Source organism: Chiroxiphia lanceolata, chromosome 7 (assembly GCF_009829145.1).
Source record: "Chiroxiphia lanceolata isolate bChiLan1 chromosome 7, bChiLan1.pri, whole genome shotgun sequence".
NCBI lineage: Eukaryota > Metazoa > Chordata > Aves > Passeriformes > Pipridae > Chiroxiphia > Chiroxiphia lanceolata.
Window position 1 is genome coordinate 31,741,393 of NC_045643.1, and position 19,515 is coordinate 31,760,907.

Sequence of the window (19,515 nt, forward strand, 5' to 3'; positions counted from 1 at the left end):
AATACACCAAAAATTCATACACAATAATGCATATAGAAAGATAAATAAGGCACAGGATATGCAGATATTTCAGGTGTAACTCTACTACTTCAAATAAGTAGTAAGGTAGTAAGCTGTCTGATGAACTGAATGCAAGTACTTCCAGGACTGCAACTCAACAGAGATGAAATGTGAAGTCTGTTTATCAGACAAATGCTAAACAAACATCAGTGTCCACGATTCTCAGCTTAAAATATGCTCTTTCTATTTTCCCCATCTTCTGTTTATGGGGACTGGTGGTTATTATGTTTTGCCAATGATTTAGATAAAATCCTGGATAGAAGTCAGATACTGTGTTCACATGAATAGTCACTCCTATGGGATAATCCATTATAGTATGCAGTGTCACAAAATTCATTTTGCCAGGTTTTACTACAAAGTACATCATCTCCTCAGGCAAAGACCTTAGCTTTTTATATCTTTAAAATGCCTTGCATATCCGAGGAGCTATAAAAAATGAAGTCAAGTATATGTAAAAGATGAGTAGTATGCTAAGGTAACCTACAGCCCAGCTGTTATGTTACCACATTCTAATCTGACCACCTAAAACTTCAACTCAAAGTAAAACAACAGCTTTTAAAAGGGGGAAATTTGAGCAGCCTGCTTCCATGAATTACTCAGCAGCTGACCTTTTGAGCACCCAATCTTGTCATACCTAAGAGAGAAATAAAATATGTCACAAAAACATATTTGCAAGAAATAACTTCACATTTTGGGGGTGTAACACACTTTAAATTCCCTTCTTATTTTTTTCCCCCCTCACTGCACTAAAGCTGCTAAAAAATGGTTATTTGTGTTCTTGACAACAGATAAAGATAAATGGGAAAGTCATGTCTGGATCAGACTTCTATTTATGATCCCATAAGTTCAGGAGTACACACATGCATGTTTGGCTCTGGACTGATTTCAAAATGAACAAATGAAAGATTACCCTGAGGACCCACAGAAATACACATGAAAAAAAGGTTTATCTAAAGCAGCATGCGTTTATGGAGGAAATAGTTGATAGCATGAATTTTGTATCAGATCTTTACTTCATAGAGAGAGATACATAAAATACTGTTGGTTTAAGAAGTCTTTTGTTATTCTTTTGTATGAAATAATCTTGGTGAGAAAATATTGTTTCCATGTGTTAGATGACAGATTTCATTTCATCTTTGTCATTCAAGTCTCCAACCCTTAGCTGGTACTCCAGATAATGTTCCTCAAAGCCAGACTTTCGTAAGCGCTGTATATACTATCCTGCTGAAAACATCTGCACACATTAAAACCAGTGTCATGATAATACGACATAATACCAGCTGATTGATGACTTTATCCTTTAACTTTTGCTGAACAAAAATTCAATAATGAATTTCACTGACCCAGAAGTTTACTGACAATTGGATATTTAGTTTCCACCTAATTGGCAGAGAGATAATCTCCTATTGCAGAACAGATAATCATAATTTAAGACTTCATTGAATTTTGCCCCTCATGGATTCTTCTAATCTGCAGACAAACTCCTGAAGATCCCTTCAGTGCACTCGAGTAAGCTAGTACCACAAGCAAGCTCTAAAAGCTTGATGAGAATGTCACTTGTTGCCTTTGTCCTTTACTTGCTGTAGACTGTGGTCAGCACTCCCTATCATTACCCTCTAAAAATAGACATTGCAGCAGCAAAGTGATTAGTACACAGCAGAGAAGTAACTTGGGGTTTCTTTGCTTTAAAACGCTATGTTGGACTCTCATTTTTACTTCAATACATTAAAATAAAAATACTCAGATACGCTTTTGAAATATTTTTCACTCCTACTGAATGAGTGATGGTAAGATCTAAAATTATTTTTCTCCCATCTTTCTGCAAAGGATTTGGGTTCCTCTTCATCCTGATCTTACCATAAGAATTATTAGAAGCTATTTTCATGGTGCATTAAGCTAAATGCATTGTTTCATTAGAACTCTAGCTAAAAAAGAGATTGCAGTTTGAAGCCCTAATTCAGGGAAAGATTTCCTTTTTTTAGACGGTATATAATATGCTTGCATTTCTAAACTAGAGCTGAACTTTAAACTGTGTTTAAGCACATTTCTGAACCAAGAGCTAAAAAAAACCCCACATAATTAATCTTGTTGAATTACTTGAAAACAGAAATGATGCATTATTAATAGAAAAGAGAATAAAGTAGGAAAAAATCTTGAAATTTGGTATTCAAAAGGGATTTGAATGCAGGGAGAAAGAAAGTACAGTTTGTAGGAAAAAAACCTCACAAAATTACAAGGAAGGGACTATTAAATCAAATGAGGAAAAAGAGGATCTGATCTCATCTACTTCATTTGCTCTTCTGTGGCACATTGTACTCTACAAAGAGCATGGGGAGAAAATGCCCAGGATGTCTGAGCAAAAAACTCACTAATATCTGAATAAAAGTTACTTTCATTTCATGTGGAGTTCATGAACAACTTGCAAGGTATAACCTGCTAAGGGACATGGAAATTTCCCAACGGTAAAAGAATTTCAAAGGACCCCAGTGCTCACTGTTCTGCAAGTTTCAGCCCCATTCTTTATCATGGATGCAAGAACAGAGTGTCTGATTTCCCCTTTCTAATCAAAACATAAATCAGGTTTTGGTAGTTGTGAATAACACCACTAGAAGAGTGAGAAAAATTTTAAATGTCATTTTAACACAGTCCTTATTTAAAGCAACAGTGAAATAACCTTTCCTCTTGAAATCTCAACAGGCTTAGTTACTCTGTCTCTCAGAGAGTCACATTCTTTGCTCACACCTTGACAGTTTTCAAAGGAAAATCAAAAAGATATAGCAGTGCAAAATTGTCCTCTCTCATATACAATATGTACAATAATTTCCTTGGTGCTGTGTTCCCACTGTCCCAGAAGAATCAGGATAGCATAATATTCAGCAAGAATTTCTCAAAGTAGATTCTACTTAGTGATCTGTTGCCTTCCAAAATGAGACTTTTTCAGCAATGTTCACCAAATTATGGTAAGGAATAGAAAGAACATTATACGCTACACACAGCTGATCCATGGAAGTTTTGGTAAAGTAAAAAAACTCAGAGAACTGATGAAAGCATTTCAGAAGTGTGGAGAACTATGGAGTACTGCAGCAAAGAGCACACAGAAAGTACCTCTGCAACTGCCACAGCCTTGTGTTACAGCAGAAAACTCCTGACAATCACAGGGATTATGCCAGTAATTATGCCAGCAAGGGATTATGACAATCACAGGGATTATGTGTTCTGTGACCTGCTATGATGGAGATGGAGGGAATCTGATGTCCAAAAATCAATTTACACCACCTTGAATTCCTTAGCAGAAGAATTTACTTCCATATTATTCTTATAGAGCTATACCAAAACAGCTGCTATGCCACATGAAATGCTTTTCTTCCTTCTATTAAGCACGATTTAAATGATTCATTCAATTATTACTTTTGTATTCAAAGATGGCTTACTTTCATGCAGATTTATGTTCCGTTATGTGTAGAGGACATTCTTAATTGTGCTGAAACAACTGCAAATTTAATTAAAGTTTGCCATTCCAAGCATAAAATAGATGAAAGAAAATGCTGACAACAGTAAAATAAATATTCAACTATTTAATTTAACTCAACATTTATTTTTAATCCAAATATCAAAATAACCTTGTTTCTAATTACAATTTCATGACAAAATGTCTGAAGAGCATTTGTCTCTATTTTCCTCCAATCTGTTCAGCAGAAACACACTAGCTTATTTATAAAACTGTTGATTAATAAATCTGTTCCAGCTGTATTACTGTATGTTACAAAGAGCACAGTATGTAAACAACTATTATAATTTTAACATCCCAAACTCTTGAGAGTCTGCAAAAGCAGAAATCCCATCAAATACATTACAGGGCAATTATAGACCTAAATCTTAACAAAGAAGGGAAAATAAGGGTCAAACATAAGTAGTAAAGTCCAGAGGTCTGTGGCAATCTATAGCAGATGGTGAGATCAATTAAACGCCTATCATAAGTTATGTGTGGTTCCTTAAACTGGATATTAGTAGAGTCAACCCTGTGTTGTAACACATGACGACAAGCAACTCCTCAGTTTCATAAGAAGTTACACTCAAAAGAGGTATGAAGAAAGAATTCAGCCTGATCGTAATAAACTAATTTAAAACTCTCCAATTACATGATGCTGTTTAGTACTGATTTTAATTTTATAGTCAATAAATTTAATAAATTATAGTTAACAGCTGAGGGAACAAGTAAGGTAGACAGGTTGATTTCCCTTCATCCATACTCAGTAAGTCTGTCTCTGACCGACAAAGAAAAAATTGAGAAGGCCCAAGAAGTATGAACACTAACTTAACCCTTTGGGTTATTTGGAAGCATTAGTTATGAAAAAATATAAAGGCTTCCCAAGGCATTGCATACCTTTTCTCCAACAGATTTAGAGCAAACAGAAGTGCCTTACCAGCCTAAGAAATATCCCAAGAAACAGAAAATTTGGAAGAAAAAAAAGGTTTTTTACCAAATATTCACAATAATATTTTTTTTTGCAACTTCTCAATGAATTGGCTTACACGATTTTTGGTTATTTTTCCTTTCACTTTAAGCAACACACTCTTCTCAGGAGCTAAGAGACTTCAATGGTATTAATTACATCTGAGTGACAACATCCAGCTATTACAAATTTTAGCACCATCACCAGCACTTCTAGAAGACACAAAAACCAACAGTATGTGTCTGGTTTGAAAGCCGTGAGCCCAGCTGAAGTAGTCAAGAGTAAGCAACACAAGCCTCATCCAAAGCCATGAGGATTACCACCACAAACTGCTCATTTCTCATTATAATTACTTCTTGTCAATATGCCTGAGCAAAGGAAATGGCCAGACAGAAAACACAAATGCTGCAAACCTCTTTATCTAACGTGACTGCAAAAGGATGGAAAAATTTCTTTTTTGCAACAAAATCAAAAATTAAATATAGAAAGGGAGTTCTACTGCAAAGGGAGGGATAGATCCAGCATGCATTGAGAGCTATTTGCATGTCAGTGGACCATCTTTGTTGTGGGGCAGGGGTTCATCCCTGATGCCAACACATTTAGATGTAATAAAGTGTGATGGATAATTTCATGGTTTCCTTATTTATCTATATCAGCTATATATGCTACTGCTCAGAAAATCTCAAACAAAAAAACCAAACACTCAGAATTAAAGTTTCAAAAGAACAAATGAGGAATTTAAGCAACTATGAGGGATTATTAAACTCTTTCACAAAATAAGAACCAATCAAAAGGGGAAACAGCAAGAAGCAAGTATACTTCAGAAAGGAATCAAATTGGAGCTCTTTATCACAAAAACAGTGAACTAAAATACAGCAGCTCTTTCCTAATGATATATGCATACTGTAAAAAGAGCTTCATCTGGAATCCCCTAAAATTGGTACATGAAAACCCTACTTGAACACAAGTAATAATACAAAGTGAACAAATCACTTTACAACATCTTTAGAACAAACAAAACGACCTAACTTGTTTGAATAATCACCGAGTCCACCAAGCCAGAACCATTCTTTCATGAAAAACAGTTCATATTTTAATAGCACTTTTTTATACAAACATCAATACGTAGAGAAGAAATTCATAAACCTATTTTTTTGTGTGTGTTCAAAGATTTATTTTAGAAAATGCTACACGGCATTATTGATCAAAACTCTTTCTGACAACATAATAGCCTATAAAATCTCTAAATACTATAAGAAACAAAGAATATACTGCCTTATATAGACTTTCAGACTATCGGGTTTCAGACTACTGAAGCCAACAATAAAACTTTCATGACATGAATCAGCCTAGATTTATTTTTTTTTAGTATAGTCCATAAATGACCTGTACAGCTGCTTAAAACAGAAGAAACATCAAAAGATGGGCTTTCACATAAACAGCAAACAGAGCAGTTTAAGTGTCATGAAAGCTCTACTGCAAAAACCAGTAAGGCCCTTCAGAGGAACCATAGCAATTCACCTCCCCTGAGAACCTTCCAATACTTCCCTACATACTGAAATACAAACTTCACCATCATTGTATCGGAAGATTTTGGGAAGAGAAATCTAGTACATAAATCCTATTATATTATGTGGGATCACAGATGAAACACGGAAAACAATGGTTTCAGAGTTTTAATTTAGAGACTTTTTGATTAATAATAGTTGACTTACCTGTTTAACATCATAAGCAAGAAGAACAAATCTTAAGTCTGGTGAAACAGAGTATCTTGATGCTTTGAATGTTACCTGCAATGAAGTAACAATAAAAGTGAGTTTGCTGTGGGAAATTTTTTTCCCAAACTGTCTTACAACTCACTTAAGACTCTCCCATTCATAAGACAGATTTGGTTTAGAACACTGATGTAATTTTCACAAAAGAAGGACTCAAATAATTCTTAGCCTAATTAGCTGGTATCACTACAGTGGCAACAGATGAATCTGGCTTCAACGGTAAACACTAATTAAGAAGCTGATGAGTTTTTTATCATTACTACAAGCACTAAGCTCAAGGATAACAACTATAACCAATTCATTTATAGAGGATGAAGGCAGACACTGGTTGGTATGTACTTCAGGAATGATTATAAGAGAGATTCATAACTAGGTTAAGACTTAAAGATAATACACAAGAAAAAGAATAGGTGTGCAACATGTCCCTATTGCTTTTCTTTTAACACCACATACATAAACATTTTGCAAGACAACTTGCACTAAAGCAAAAGTCTTTCTTATAAGAAAGAAAGTTCTTAGCGGAAAGCAAAGTGAAACATAAACTAGCACTATAAAACTAATAATGCTTTACATCTACCCAGGACTACATGACACCCAATTGAATTCAAGGCTGTAATTTAATCAAGGGGTAACGCTGTTGTCAGAAATAATTTAATGCATCTAATGCATGAGAAAGATAAGAATGTGCTTTAAAGGGCACTGAAGGAAATAATTTTAAATTAATCTCAAGACATCTATTTGCAGAAGGAAAGAAAAAGGGAGATGTGAAAAATCCAGATAAGAATTGAAAAAGTAGGACAGAAAAAAATAACTGAACTGCAAAAGTGTAAGATGAAAACAAATAAATGAATAGTTATGCAGAACAAGTTCTATCCACTATTCAAAGGAAGGCTTTCCCTTATTTTATTTCTTAAGCATTTGTTCTGCTTAATCTAATCCCACAGCTAAACTAATGAATTCAATGGGGGTTTAAGGTACCCAAACCAGAAGTCACAAACTAATACATTCAGAGTAGCTAAGGAGTAATTTACAACAACAGCAAAAAAAAATCTTCCAATCAAGTGAAAAGATGCTACGTTTTGATATACAGATTAAACTCAGACTCCCAGGAATTAGAATCAAACTATCCAAAGAAATTAAAGGGAAAAAATTAGTTTTGAAGATAAACGGTATTAGTTTGATGCAGCAGTGTAACAGTATCAGAAGTCAGAAGACAAATCTGCAGACTTGAGGAAAGTAGATGGAAAAAAAAACCAACCAAACCTCAGAGCTGACCATCTTTAAGCAGAAACTGTGTTAATGCTAATCTATGAATAACATTCCCTTTTCTTGGCACTTCTCTGAAAACATTTTTAGACATGAAATTTCTCCTCTTTCTAGCAGTATATTAATTATTGCCCCCCTACCTCAGTTTTCAGCAATATATAACCCAGGCAGCTTTCCAAATTCATTCTCAGAGCATGCAGTGCTTACCATTTCATACATTTAGTAAGAATCTTCAGTCTCTGATTATGCCACCTTACAAGTAATGAGGCACTTCATGCAGACAGCTGAGTAGCTCAGCTGTAAGCTGTTGGCAGTTTGAGGCAACACCAGCAAGAACAACTTGCATATTATATTCTATATCCAAGTATAGAGTGTTGTGGGTTTGGGATTTAAAATCATTTGAATCCTTCTGAAGATGACCTTGTTCATTCACCTTGCACTCACCTGCAGAATTCTGCTTGCCTCTAGAAATGTCTCAGACACATGATGCATATGCAATGCCAAAAGATGTAATTTTTTTAATTGAAGATAATGGTTTTGGCAAAATAGTTTTCTTTTTGTTGGTATAATGTTTTTTTCCTTGGTAGAAGGAGTATAAAGCTGTTTCATACTTTTTAATATTTCACTTCAGAAATAAGAAACTAAAAATTGACCAGCAGAAATCATGTACTCATTGCCAAACTTGATGGTAATGCTGATTTCTTTACATTATTATAAAAACATAATTAGCTCATTTAAGTTGGATTTAAAATCAAGCTTTTAATGAAACAGATGTTTAATTCTAGTAGAATTGCAAGAGATTTAAATAACTTAAAGTCACTTAAAGGGATTAAAATTTCCTTAGAGTTCTGGCGTTGGGGTTGTTTTTTGGTAAGGACAAGCTCAATTTTGGCAATTAATTCAGAAACTGCCTTCTCGTATTCACAGAAGAAGCCCTTCTAGATTAACAGTAGGAAATAAAGAAAAATCACCTGACTCCTTCTTCCTGCCTAACATGGCAAGTAAGCTCAGGATCTGTGAGTCACTAAAACAAAAGACATTTCACTTTTTCCCCACAATCATGTCTAAGGTATTTCATCAACCAAAAGATGCCTTACTCTACGACTGAGGAGATTACATCAGCTGGTGATGAGCTTAAAAGAAAACTTCAGTCCCTGCTGTAGGAGGTGAGATCTATGCCACTCAAGCTCCTGGGAGATTATTGATACATTCACTATAGGGATTAGATATATTTATTCATTAAAAAGAAGTTTGTGAAGACTCTGACCCCAAGGATTTGTTCTCTTCTCAGGAGAACATATTTTTGAGTTTGAAAGAAAGTTTTTGGAAAATATCATATTGGAAACCCATTGGGAATTAAAAAACTTCGGGTGTCTTGTTGCCAAAAATCTGGAGGATGGTTGTTCTGTTACCGTGTCTGTGTATCCTCAAGCTTCTTGCTTTGTCAGGAGCTATTGAGCCTTCATTCAGGAAGACAGACCTAAATACTGCCCCTTATTATGCCTCTATGGTTTAGCTGTGTTTGATCTCTTAAGAAGCATAGTTCTGGACAAATAAGCTCTGAAACAGGGAGAAATAGAGCCGCCTAATTAGGTCCAGTCCAGGGATGCAGAAGCAGGGCTGCTTTCCCTCTGCATCTCTGCCCAGTATCAGCTAGTCAGGGGACTGGGGTAATTCAACACTGTGCTGCCCTGCACACTCCATACATACCCTTATCCCTTTCCAAACCACAACAAGAGGCAAGGCACAACACAAGAAGAAAGGGAAGGTAATTTCCTTATTTCCCTCTAGCTTTACCTAGCCACATCAGGACTTGAAATCCCTGTGAAAACCATCAGCTCTATGCAATTATAAAACATTTTGACTAGAGAAATTGCTGTAATCCTTAAATTAGTTACATTTCCAGCTGTTGCATGATTCTGAGTGAAAACAATGTTTTTAAAACACTTGTACACTGTCTTCCCAGCCTAATTCACAAACCTGCCATCCATTCTTCTTATACTGCTGCAGTTGACATCACTTTTTCAGACATGACTGATCTTATTCTTCACTCAACCAAAACCCCCACAGATTTTATAATTAGGCCTAGCCATATGAAACATTGCATTTCTAGGTTTCTTTAAAATACCTCATGTGATAAGAGTTTTAACTCTTCTCCTGACAATGATGCATGATGTGATGATCCCATGGACAAGCAATGACTGCTATTCTCACTGTCACCACAGGTTGCAATGGTAAAATCCAAATGGAGGCAAAAGGACACAGAGCATTTAAACAGACTTTTGCCCTTCACCTTTCCAGCTTCCTTCTTTCATCCACATTCAAATATTGTGAAATCATAGTTTTGCGCATAAAGAAGAACTGGCTTTTCTTCCACCTTTCCATATGGACACATAAAATGGAACACAAAATTCCAATGAACAATATATCCTCAACTTTGATTTCCTATGTCAATATTTTGCATTAATGATTTTTTTTTTTCACTTTGCATTTTCTATGGTTTTTGCTGTTAACAGAAATACCAGTTACGGGTGTGTTTAGGAGAAGTTTTAGGCTTGGTTTAGGCTCCACATCCTCAACAAGGACCCCTAAATATCAGCTCCCTTTTATTTCTGCTGTTTTCTTAAAGTCTGGTTCTGAGGTACTGATGTACTGGCTACTTCCTTCATCTTTACCCTATTCTTTCACCTACCATAAAATGTTGGGTTTATTATTTTTGTTGATTTTAACTACTATAACATCTACCTCATCAAATATCATTTTACATATCAAAAATATGCTGTAGAGCAGATAGATGGAAGTTACCTGTAATATAATGTTACCCAGAGTTTTAAGAATGTATTCATAATATGTAAAATACTTTATAATATTCTTTTTCCATAGTTTCAGTAGGATAGCTTTAAGTAAAATAATACATCACAGTTAAAACTGATTAAAAGAAATTTTCACTGTTGTGGAGCTTATTTGTTGGGTTTGGATTTCGTCCTTTAGTTGTACCCCTCCTCCTGTTTCAGTTTCTTGCGCTTCTGTTTTCCCCAGAGACTTCCATCTTCCACACTCCTATTATTATCCTTCTCCAATTATTGTTTTGTGCTCCCTTTACACATATTTAGGCTGCAAAATGTTTCATTATCCATCTGGGATAAAATATTTCAAGACCTCTAGAATGTTACTTTAAAGCTTGGTGGCAATGCTACTACTTAGGAAATTATACATCTCTGTCTCACACACCTACAACTGTATCAGAATTTTACCTTAAGGGTATAGCAGGATCTCCCTGTATTGGAGATCATCAGCATTTACAGGTATTCAGCTCAGCTTATCAGACAGGTATTGACCAAATGAGAACACACGGCAGGAGTCAAGTCAGACAGAATTAGAGTGGCTGCAAGACCAGAAGGCATTTGGCACATCACAGTTCCCTGGGGTGGTACCAGCAATGAAGGGATCAATGGGATTCTCCTTTATTACCACCGCTGTGATTGAAAGGAGATGGACAATGGGGACCCTTGATGAGAGAGCAGCTGAGAGTGGAGCCCAGCATAATAAGGCTTGTAGCAGTAAAAACAGGGCATCTCTGAGAGAGAGTCTGGTTATAATTAGAAAAACTTATGATAATTGGAATGTTGAAAAACTTGGGTTTCCAAGGTTGCATTACTTAATGCACTACTTCTTGTGTTGCCTGAGCATTTAACCTAGATCCAAAAATGTTGCAGTGTTAAGTGTTGTAGCTGTTAAGGCTCAGGATTCCCATCCACTTTAAAAGACAAATGTGCCTTAAAGCATGATCTAAGCTGACCTCTATGCTATGGATGGGAAGTTCTCAAACACAGGAACAAAATTCCCAACCCCACCTGAAACTGTAGGACATAAAAATAGAAATGAACCAACCTGTGGAGCTCACAGGGGCCTTGTACCATTGCCTTTGTGCTAGAAAATGACCTCTAAACATTCAGTCATGCAATTTTTTTTCCCTCACGTTCCTCATTGGCATTGATATAGTTAGGCCTTAACTGTTTACTATATCAGAGAACAATCTTATCAGGAATATTATTTAGAAAAACCCCACACAGAGCTACTCTAACCTGACAGTTTTGCATTTTGGACATTCTTCACTTGGACAAAAAACAATGGGCATCACTAAGCTACAGTGACTGCAAACCCTTTCATCTGTCAGGCTTTCCCACCTTGATGCACAGTGGGGCACTGCAACAATAAATCCTACCTTACTAAACTCCCCCTACTGAAAAGGATTTGCTGAGGGGGTTATTTAACATTTAAAGGAGCACGGGAGAGTAGAGATATTTTACAATATTCATAACGACCTATTTACAACATGTGTGGGTCATTAAAATGTCTAGTGTTGCAACAATTACTAATATTTATGTGGTTATATAATGTTGTTTAATGTATTTACTATTATTCGCCCTTTCATTAATCTCTTATGCAAGGCTCTTAAAAATATAAGCATGGAAACCAGTCTTGTAATTAAATCTACATTAATCAACAAATCTACATTAATCAACAAAGGAACTATAACTGCATTATGATGCTGCACTGAGTTTCGTGTCAAAAGACACAAAACACTCCCTGCCCAAAGCTCTGCTTGAACTAAAACTCTCATTCTCTGTTTTTGGTTGCAAGGCCTCCACAGGGTTTCACAGCTGGGTTGCCACAGCCTACTCGTGATTCACGAGCCATGACTACTCCTGCTCTGTTCACCACTTGCAGGCAGGGAGAAGTAATCCTTCTCTCTCCATCCTTGTGTAAAAGATGGTCCACAATAACAAAATAACACAACATATTCCAGTGTATGCTCCCGTCAAGCCGCTGGAAACAGGTTTGCAACTCAGTAATCTAACTGTTTGCTGTGCACCACAATGCAGTTTCTCCTTGAGCTCACAAACCAAAAACAATTACACTTGTATTGTCAGGTATTGAAAACAAAACAACAGCCTTTTATCTGATGATTCAAAGCATATCCTATCATCTACACTTGAAAGGCTTAAGGAGCCACACTAGAATTATCTCTGACTGAGGACCCTGGACTGAGTGTTTGTTAGGGTGCACGCAGGGTATCCAAATAATTTTGCACATATGCACCACAAAAGCAGTGGAACTGAGGGCTAACTAAAGTTTTAGCACTTTCATAATTATTGGAGCTTTTTTTGAGAGGGAGAAATGAAGGTAAAATTTCTCCAGGTTTCTTTCAGAGGATTCAACACATTTGGAAAGTTCCATACCAGAACACACAGTCCCTACACACATTTTTTCTCATCTCTGTGTTTGCTTTTTTCATTTTGGTTTGGGTTTAAGGTTTGTAAAACAGATTAGAGAAGCTGAGCTAGAAGTATAATAGGGGACCAGATGGACAATTTCCCTTGAGCACAAAAATCCATGTGGTCCCCCATGCTCTCTTTTCAGTTTATCTACATCTTGTGGCTGGGCTGTGAGTGAACTGGTAACCTGCTCTTACTGACTTTATGTAATAGTTGATAGCAAAAGGAATAAATCAAATGCTTGTTAAACACTGAAATTACTTAGATAAATGTGGCATAATGCTACTTATTTTGGAGGTGTGATGTGTAATAAAGTACTGCTAAATGCAGAAAAACTGGTAGGCTCGTCACTTAGGATCATGGTGATAGGCATCTCAGATAGATCACAGAGAACATATTGTAATCAAGTATCAAGGCAGCATCACAAACATCAGGATGCCATGCAGAGATTAATGTCTAGGGCTTTTTTTGGCTTCTCTTAATAGAAGACTTGTCCAGCCTCCAGCTGTTAACATTTATACACCGCTGGCTCAGGACTTTAACTATTTATTAGAGAGCTGAAACAGGATGCACTACATGAATACAATCAGAGGACAAACACATATTAGAAAACATCTCTAAATAATAACAACCAGAGATGTTAATAGATATTCTTTGTGCTTTACAAGCTACCCTTTTCACTTATGGCATTGTTATCCATAGCCATTGTTACTTATGGTAATTGTTATCCATAATATTGGTTTGCTGATGTTAATTATATAAAGGTCAGATTGTTTTATCAATAGATTGATTATAGAAAAGGATTCCATTTCTAAGGGAAAAATTTCTTCTACTGATGAAACTGGAAAAAAATACTGTAATTCAGGAATTTGGAAGAGAAGTGGGCATCTTAGAATGAAAAAACACTAGTCTTTCTTCTTTCCAGGTGCATGACTATTATTAAAGATAATTTTAAAGGGTATTTTTTAATCTTTTATATATGTAACGTATGTTTTTTTAAAACCTGCAGTCTGCTTTTTCGGTGATGTACCTATATAGTGAGCACAGGAGATCCTCAGTAGGGATATCTGACTTTTAAACAATAAGCAACACAAAGAAAAGATACACACTTTGCAGGAAAATGGCAATCTCTAAGGTGCAAAAGAAGAGCCAGTGATCTCTAAGCAGTGGAAGACTGCTTCAGGGGTTTAGCAATGAGGGGAAAAAACCCCAAATCTCTTCTGAGCTGCTGTTTCAAACACAGCCCAATCAGGAGTGACAATCAGGAGTCTTTATTTGCCCCTCGCCTCTGTGCAATGAGTTTATCACGGCAGTTCAATTTTCCATGGACAATTATCAATATTACTAAGAAAACACTGTCACTTCTGCCCTATTTGAGCAAATAGAAGAACAAACCCAGATTGAAATCATACTAATAACTCCCAGCAAAAGGTGACTCTTCCATGACTAAAACCCTTTGATAGGGAAGAATAAGGGAACTTGCAGTGCCACTGCATATGTTGGATCTCTACTGTACTTCTTATTAATACAAGACATCTCTGAAGAGTCATTAAACCAGCACCATTCTAATTATACACCAGTGATTAAGCAGATGTGACACTGAGTGAGGAAAATGTTTGATTAATGATCCAGGTGTATAACTTTGGAAGATTACATTTAGCAGTGTGAATTAGGGGGCAGGCAAGCTTAGAGGAAGAGGACAGCTTTTGATTTCAGCCTGCCTCTGTAATGTTATAATTTCCTGTTAGGACTGTTGGCCACTGTGTCAACAGACAACTCAGCACAGAACATTTCCCACTGCTGTCTTCGAAACATACACCAACAAACTTACCGAGCCTTCTGCTCTGTTTTCAGCTTTTTATTATACTTCCACATGAATACTGGCTGGAATTCACTTTATTTAATTCTAACACTCTAAGCTTTTGACTGTGTAAAGAGAGGACCTTTGCAGGAAAAAACACACTTAGGTTTTTATTTATCTCTGTTCCACCCATAATTGTTAAATGGTCGCTGGAATATTATCTACTTTGCTTCAGTTTCCCGTGTTTCTAATTAACAGTAGATATCTAATGTCTACTCAGTTTGTGTGACTTCAAGATAAGTCAGTTCCATGAAGAGCCCAGAGAAGAGCAACTTTGCAAAAAGAAGTGACACTCGGAGTATGAAGCAGCCTGTCCACACCAATCCAGCGTTACGTGGCAAGGTTGGTTTAACATAATAGCCTGAATAGCTTGTCATGCTGGCATTACACTTTACATCACACAAGCCAAATAACTGCAACCAAAAGTATATGAATTCATCTGTGAGGAAACTTAAGTCTTGTCATTAAAGCCCTTTTTAATAGTCAGGGGTGCCCAGGCAGCTGCTTGCATTCAAGATATACACTAAAGGCAGCGCATAGGCCTGACACAGTTAATCCTCTACCTGGCCAGGCAAGCGCTTACACACACACTCAAATACATGGATAAGAGGGAAAGTGCTTCTGCACTACTTTGTAGTTTGTACTTCACAGAGATTCACCTTTTCACCCACTTTTAATTGTATCTGACAGCCTTTTTTGGGCTAAGAGGTACCCTGAGGCACATCCCAGCATATGGAAAGGTCCAGCTCACACAAAGGGAGCCACACACACACCCCATTAAAATACAATTTTCTCCTCCCTTCTCCTTCATCTTTACACGGACCTAGGAAGTCAGCATCAAGTTCTTTCTCCTGAACTTCTACTCTCCTCTTTCTTGTTTGAGAAGTTAGAAGTAAAGGTCATTCTAGGCTTTATGCTTTGAAAAGAAGAATCTCTGTCAGCAAAGGCCAAGAAGAGACCAGGAATAAAATCAGCATTTGCCAAAGACTGCTGATGAAAATGAGTCATCCTTTAGGGTCTGTAGGTGCAAAAGATTTTACTAAATTAAAAATACAGGGATTAACAATAACAGCCAGTGCTCTGTATGGAGTCTTTATGAGGAAAGATTGACAAGCCACATGTTTATGCTGCAAAACCCTGATAAATGAGAATTGCACGGTAGAATATAAGTGGTATCCCTGAGAACAACAGTGTTAAACAAAACAAAAGAAAGTGAAGAGTACAGTATTAAAGCACTCCTTAGTAATTACTGCTAGTCAGAAACATATGCAAAACCCTCATGTACCTACTATTTTCTGGTCAAGAGGAATAATCCCCAATCATCTAGTTTGCCATGAAAGCACAGAGGAACAACTAAACCAGAGATTAACACGACTAGGAAATACATTTTTCTTTGCATCTTCAATTGCTTTAAGGAAAATATTCCTATGAATTGTGAACATTTTTCCCATTTTCTAAAAGTGAAAAATTCTCAACATTTGGAGTAGCATTCCCACATTTTATGAAATCTCCTATTCTAATAGAGATCAGGCAGATTTATCAGCGCATACACCAAGCATGAGCCTTCAAATGGTCTGAAAAAGCACAGACTACAATCAACAGAAAATCCTCCAACATCTTGGTTATCTATATGTAGGTTGGATAAAACAACAAATAACTTCACTCAGAAATGGTTCACTGAGACAGGAATGGATTATACTTTTCATTTATATACAATCTAGTCTAGGTTATAAGTATATCTTCTGTACCATCTACATATTGTATTTTCTCCCTCCTATTACAGGAAAAATCTTAGCAAACTTCCATTTAGAAAGAAGTAAATAATATATATTACTTACAAAAGTTGTATTTTCCAATAATAATGTAGTTGTATTTGTTTCAACATTCAATTCAACAACATGTCCATTCCTGTTTTTATACACCACTGCTGTATCTGCAACAACAAAGGCATAAACAGTTAGGAAACGTATTGAGTCTTTAATATACCTGTGGAGAAAAACAGCATGTTAAATTAATTAGAATGTATTTATTACAATACACAAACAAGACAGAACTTTTGTCAATTTGCTTCATTCATGAGCTTCAAAAATACCAATTTATGCCCTATAGCATGCTCATCCAAAAACTTCATTTAAATTCTTAATTTCATTTAAATGGAAATCTTTTCTGTGGCAAAAACATGTTCAATGAGATAGGATTGTTTTGAATGAAGTCATATCTTGACTGTAAAGCTGCTCTCACCTAGATATCACTGCCATTCTGACACCAAGGTCTGAGCATATTCACTTTGAAAAGGGCCATATACTGAAGTAAAGTTTTGCAAAGAAAAAAAATCTTTTGCTGGATATTGTATTTCCATATCTCCTTAGAAGTGATTATTCTAACAAAACTTCTACTCTTTTGTATTTGCGACTGGATTGAAAAAGTTATGACTATCTGAAGACAGTCCACATTCTGTGTGATTAGTGCTGGGCCACAGAATACCAGATTGTCACATAAGCTGAATGTTGGCAAAGGAGGGTTAAAGCTAAGTAGGTCAATTTGTAAAAAATTTAAAACAATGTGGGATGAACTGTAGCAATTTTTTCCTTCTACCACTCAATTTTTAATTTCTCATGATAAACATAACTTAATACCACTCAAGAATAAAAACAAACAAAAAAAAAGAACCAACAAAAAAACCCCACAAAATTAGTTGTGACTCTTATGAAAAAGACTTTGTATCTGTTCATATCAATACCTGCAAAATTACCAAGAAATACACAAATGCTATATAAGCCTTGATTTTCAAAAAAAAGGTTCCAAAATTCCCATTATTTCTAACAAGAGATTGAATAGATTGAGTGCTGATTCTTTCATGTTATTTAAAACCCCTGTGAAAGATTTATATTTTATGAAATTATTTTATTATAACAATGTAGAAAGCACGAGGAAGGTTCTAAATTAAGCCTAAAGGAAACACAAAAGAACTTTACTAAACCTCAGTAATGTCTGAGAAATTCATCACAGATCTCTGAATTTTATGAAGTGGGAAGTAAACAAGACTGGAGAAAGAAGTTATGCTATCATAAAAAATATGCTTTGCTTTGCTTATTTGGAAAAATGTAGCTGTATTTTAATTGACTCCACAGAAACTCGAGATATACAGCACTACTGAATGTCCTCTGGTATGTTCTGTAAAATTAATGAAGCCTCATTTGAAGAGCTTATTAAACTATTTTAGGACCATGGCTGGGAAGTGGGGTGGGATTGATGGAGTTTAGGACAGTATTATTAGAGCTGTTGTTTAGGAAGGCAAATTAGATTGTGAACTGTGGAATTAACAGCAACTTCTTTTAAAGAAAAAGGTTTCAAATATACATTTTGAGTAAAAAGAAATGGCACTTGGTATGAAGTTATTTGGTTTCAGGTTACTAATTACACAACATTATAGTTTTTGCAACTTCTTTTAGGAACCCTCACACCGAAAATCTCCACTGACGTTGTACCATGGTGCTAAGAAGTTTTATAGAAAAAATAGTTGTCCGGCCATAGAGCTGTCTCCAGTTCTGATTAAACCATGATGTGAGAAATGGCACATATAACCCAGAGACACTGAACAGTTGTCAATTACTTGAACAGCCACATTCAAGCAGCGCTCTGAACAATGTATCTTTGCTCCATACGTGAGACTAATGTGCTACCCAAATCCAGATGAGTATCAGAATGTTACTCCTTTTTATTTATCTACTTTTTTATGTGCCATTTGGCCAGCAGGATTTATAGCATCATGCTTCAGTAAATAATCCTATCAAAACCATTTCACTAAAATAAAGAACTTTTCCTTAAAATTCCTAACAGGACCACAGGTAAAACACAGAGTCCTAGGGCTCCTGCAAGTCCTGCACACCGTGCAAAACAGCATTTGGAATAGCAAATACTGTGAAGGACATAAATTAAAGCCTTTCTTCTCAAGTTAGAAGAAAATTTATTCAAACAACCAAGAAAACAGAGTCAGACTGGACACTAATTATATCTCTGAATTTGGGCTTTCATCTCTTTGGATTCAGTAGTCAACTCCTGAAGGGCGTAAATTAAATGAACGTTTGCAAAATGCATGGAGTTTCTCAAATAAAAGGTTATGTCAAAGTCTCGTGCAAGCATTGAGCATAAATACAGTCTTCAAAAGTAATCACAGTAATTAATATGGAATTCTCATCCCAACCAATAACTTGTCAGGCTGGATAATGCGATAGTTGATGGTCACACAACATAATGATGATATATCAAATGTAAATAAGAGCTATCAATGTGGGGTTTTTTTAAATTTTTGTTCCCTAGAGTTAAAAAGTCTACAAAAGAAAACAATACCTAGTCCTTAGAATTATCCATTTGTACAGATGTTGAATTTGTTTTCTTTATTATCATGGTGTCTTCACCACAAAGAGGTTCAGGGATCCTTGACAATTCACAAAGCCATTCAGAGAAGTAGAGTTCTTACTTCAAAGAAATTCTCATTTAATTTGAAACAAAGAGTAGTATCATGTGAAAACTTCTTGGCTGGGCACAAATTGCAGCACTGAAGAGCCACATTATCAATCTAAGGACATCACTAGAATAGAAAGCATTCTGCCTTGAGCAAAGGAGAATGTGGGGAACTCTCTATAAAGAAGATGTGTTATCAAGTCACCAGCCCTCGATGTACACAAAAACAGTCTTTAAAACAACTGATTGAAAGTTTCCTAATTGTAACAGTTCTCAAATTTCTGAAATGTTTGGAAACTCTAGAGCATTAGATGACTGCTAAATTCATTCTATTTTACTAAAAGTGAAGGCAGGCA

General features: G+C 35.9%; 1 protein-coding gene across 1 annotated transcript in view; it reads right to left on the minus strand.

Moving 5' to 3' along the window:
- Positions 1–19,515, minus strand: part of DPP10 (dipeptidyl peptidase like 10) — a 265,286-nt gene that overhangs the window by 120,392 nt on the left and 125,379 nt on the right. The window contains 2 exon segments of the mRNA XM_032693535.1: positions 6,230–6,304; positions 16,534–16,628. Coding sequence (XP_032549426.1) covers positions 6,230–6,304; positions 16,534–16,628 — 170 coding nt within the window.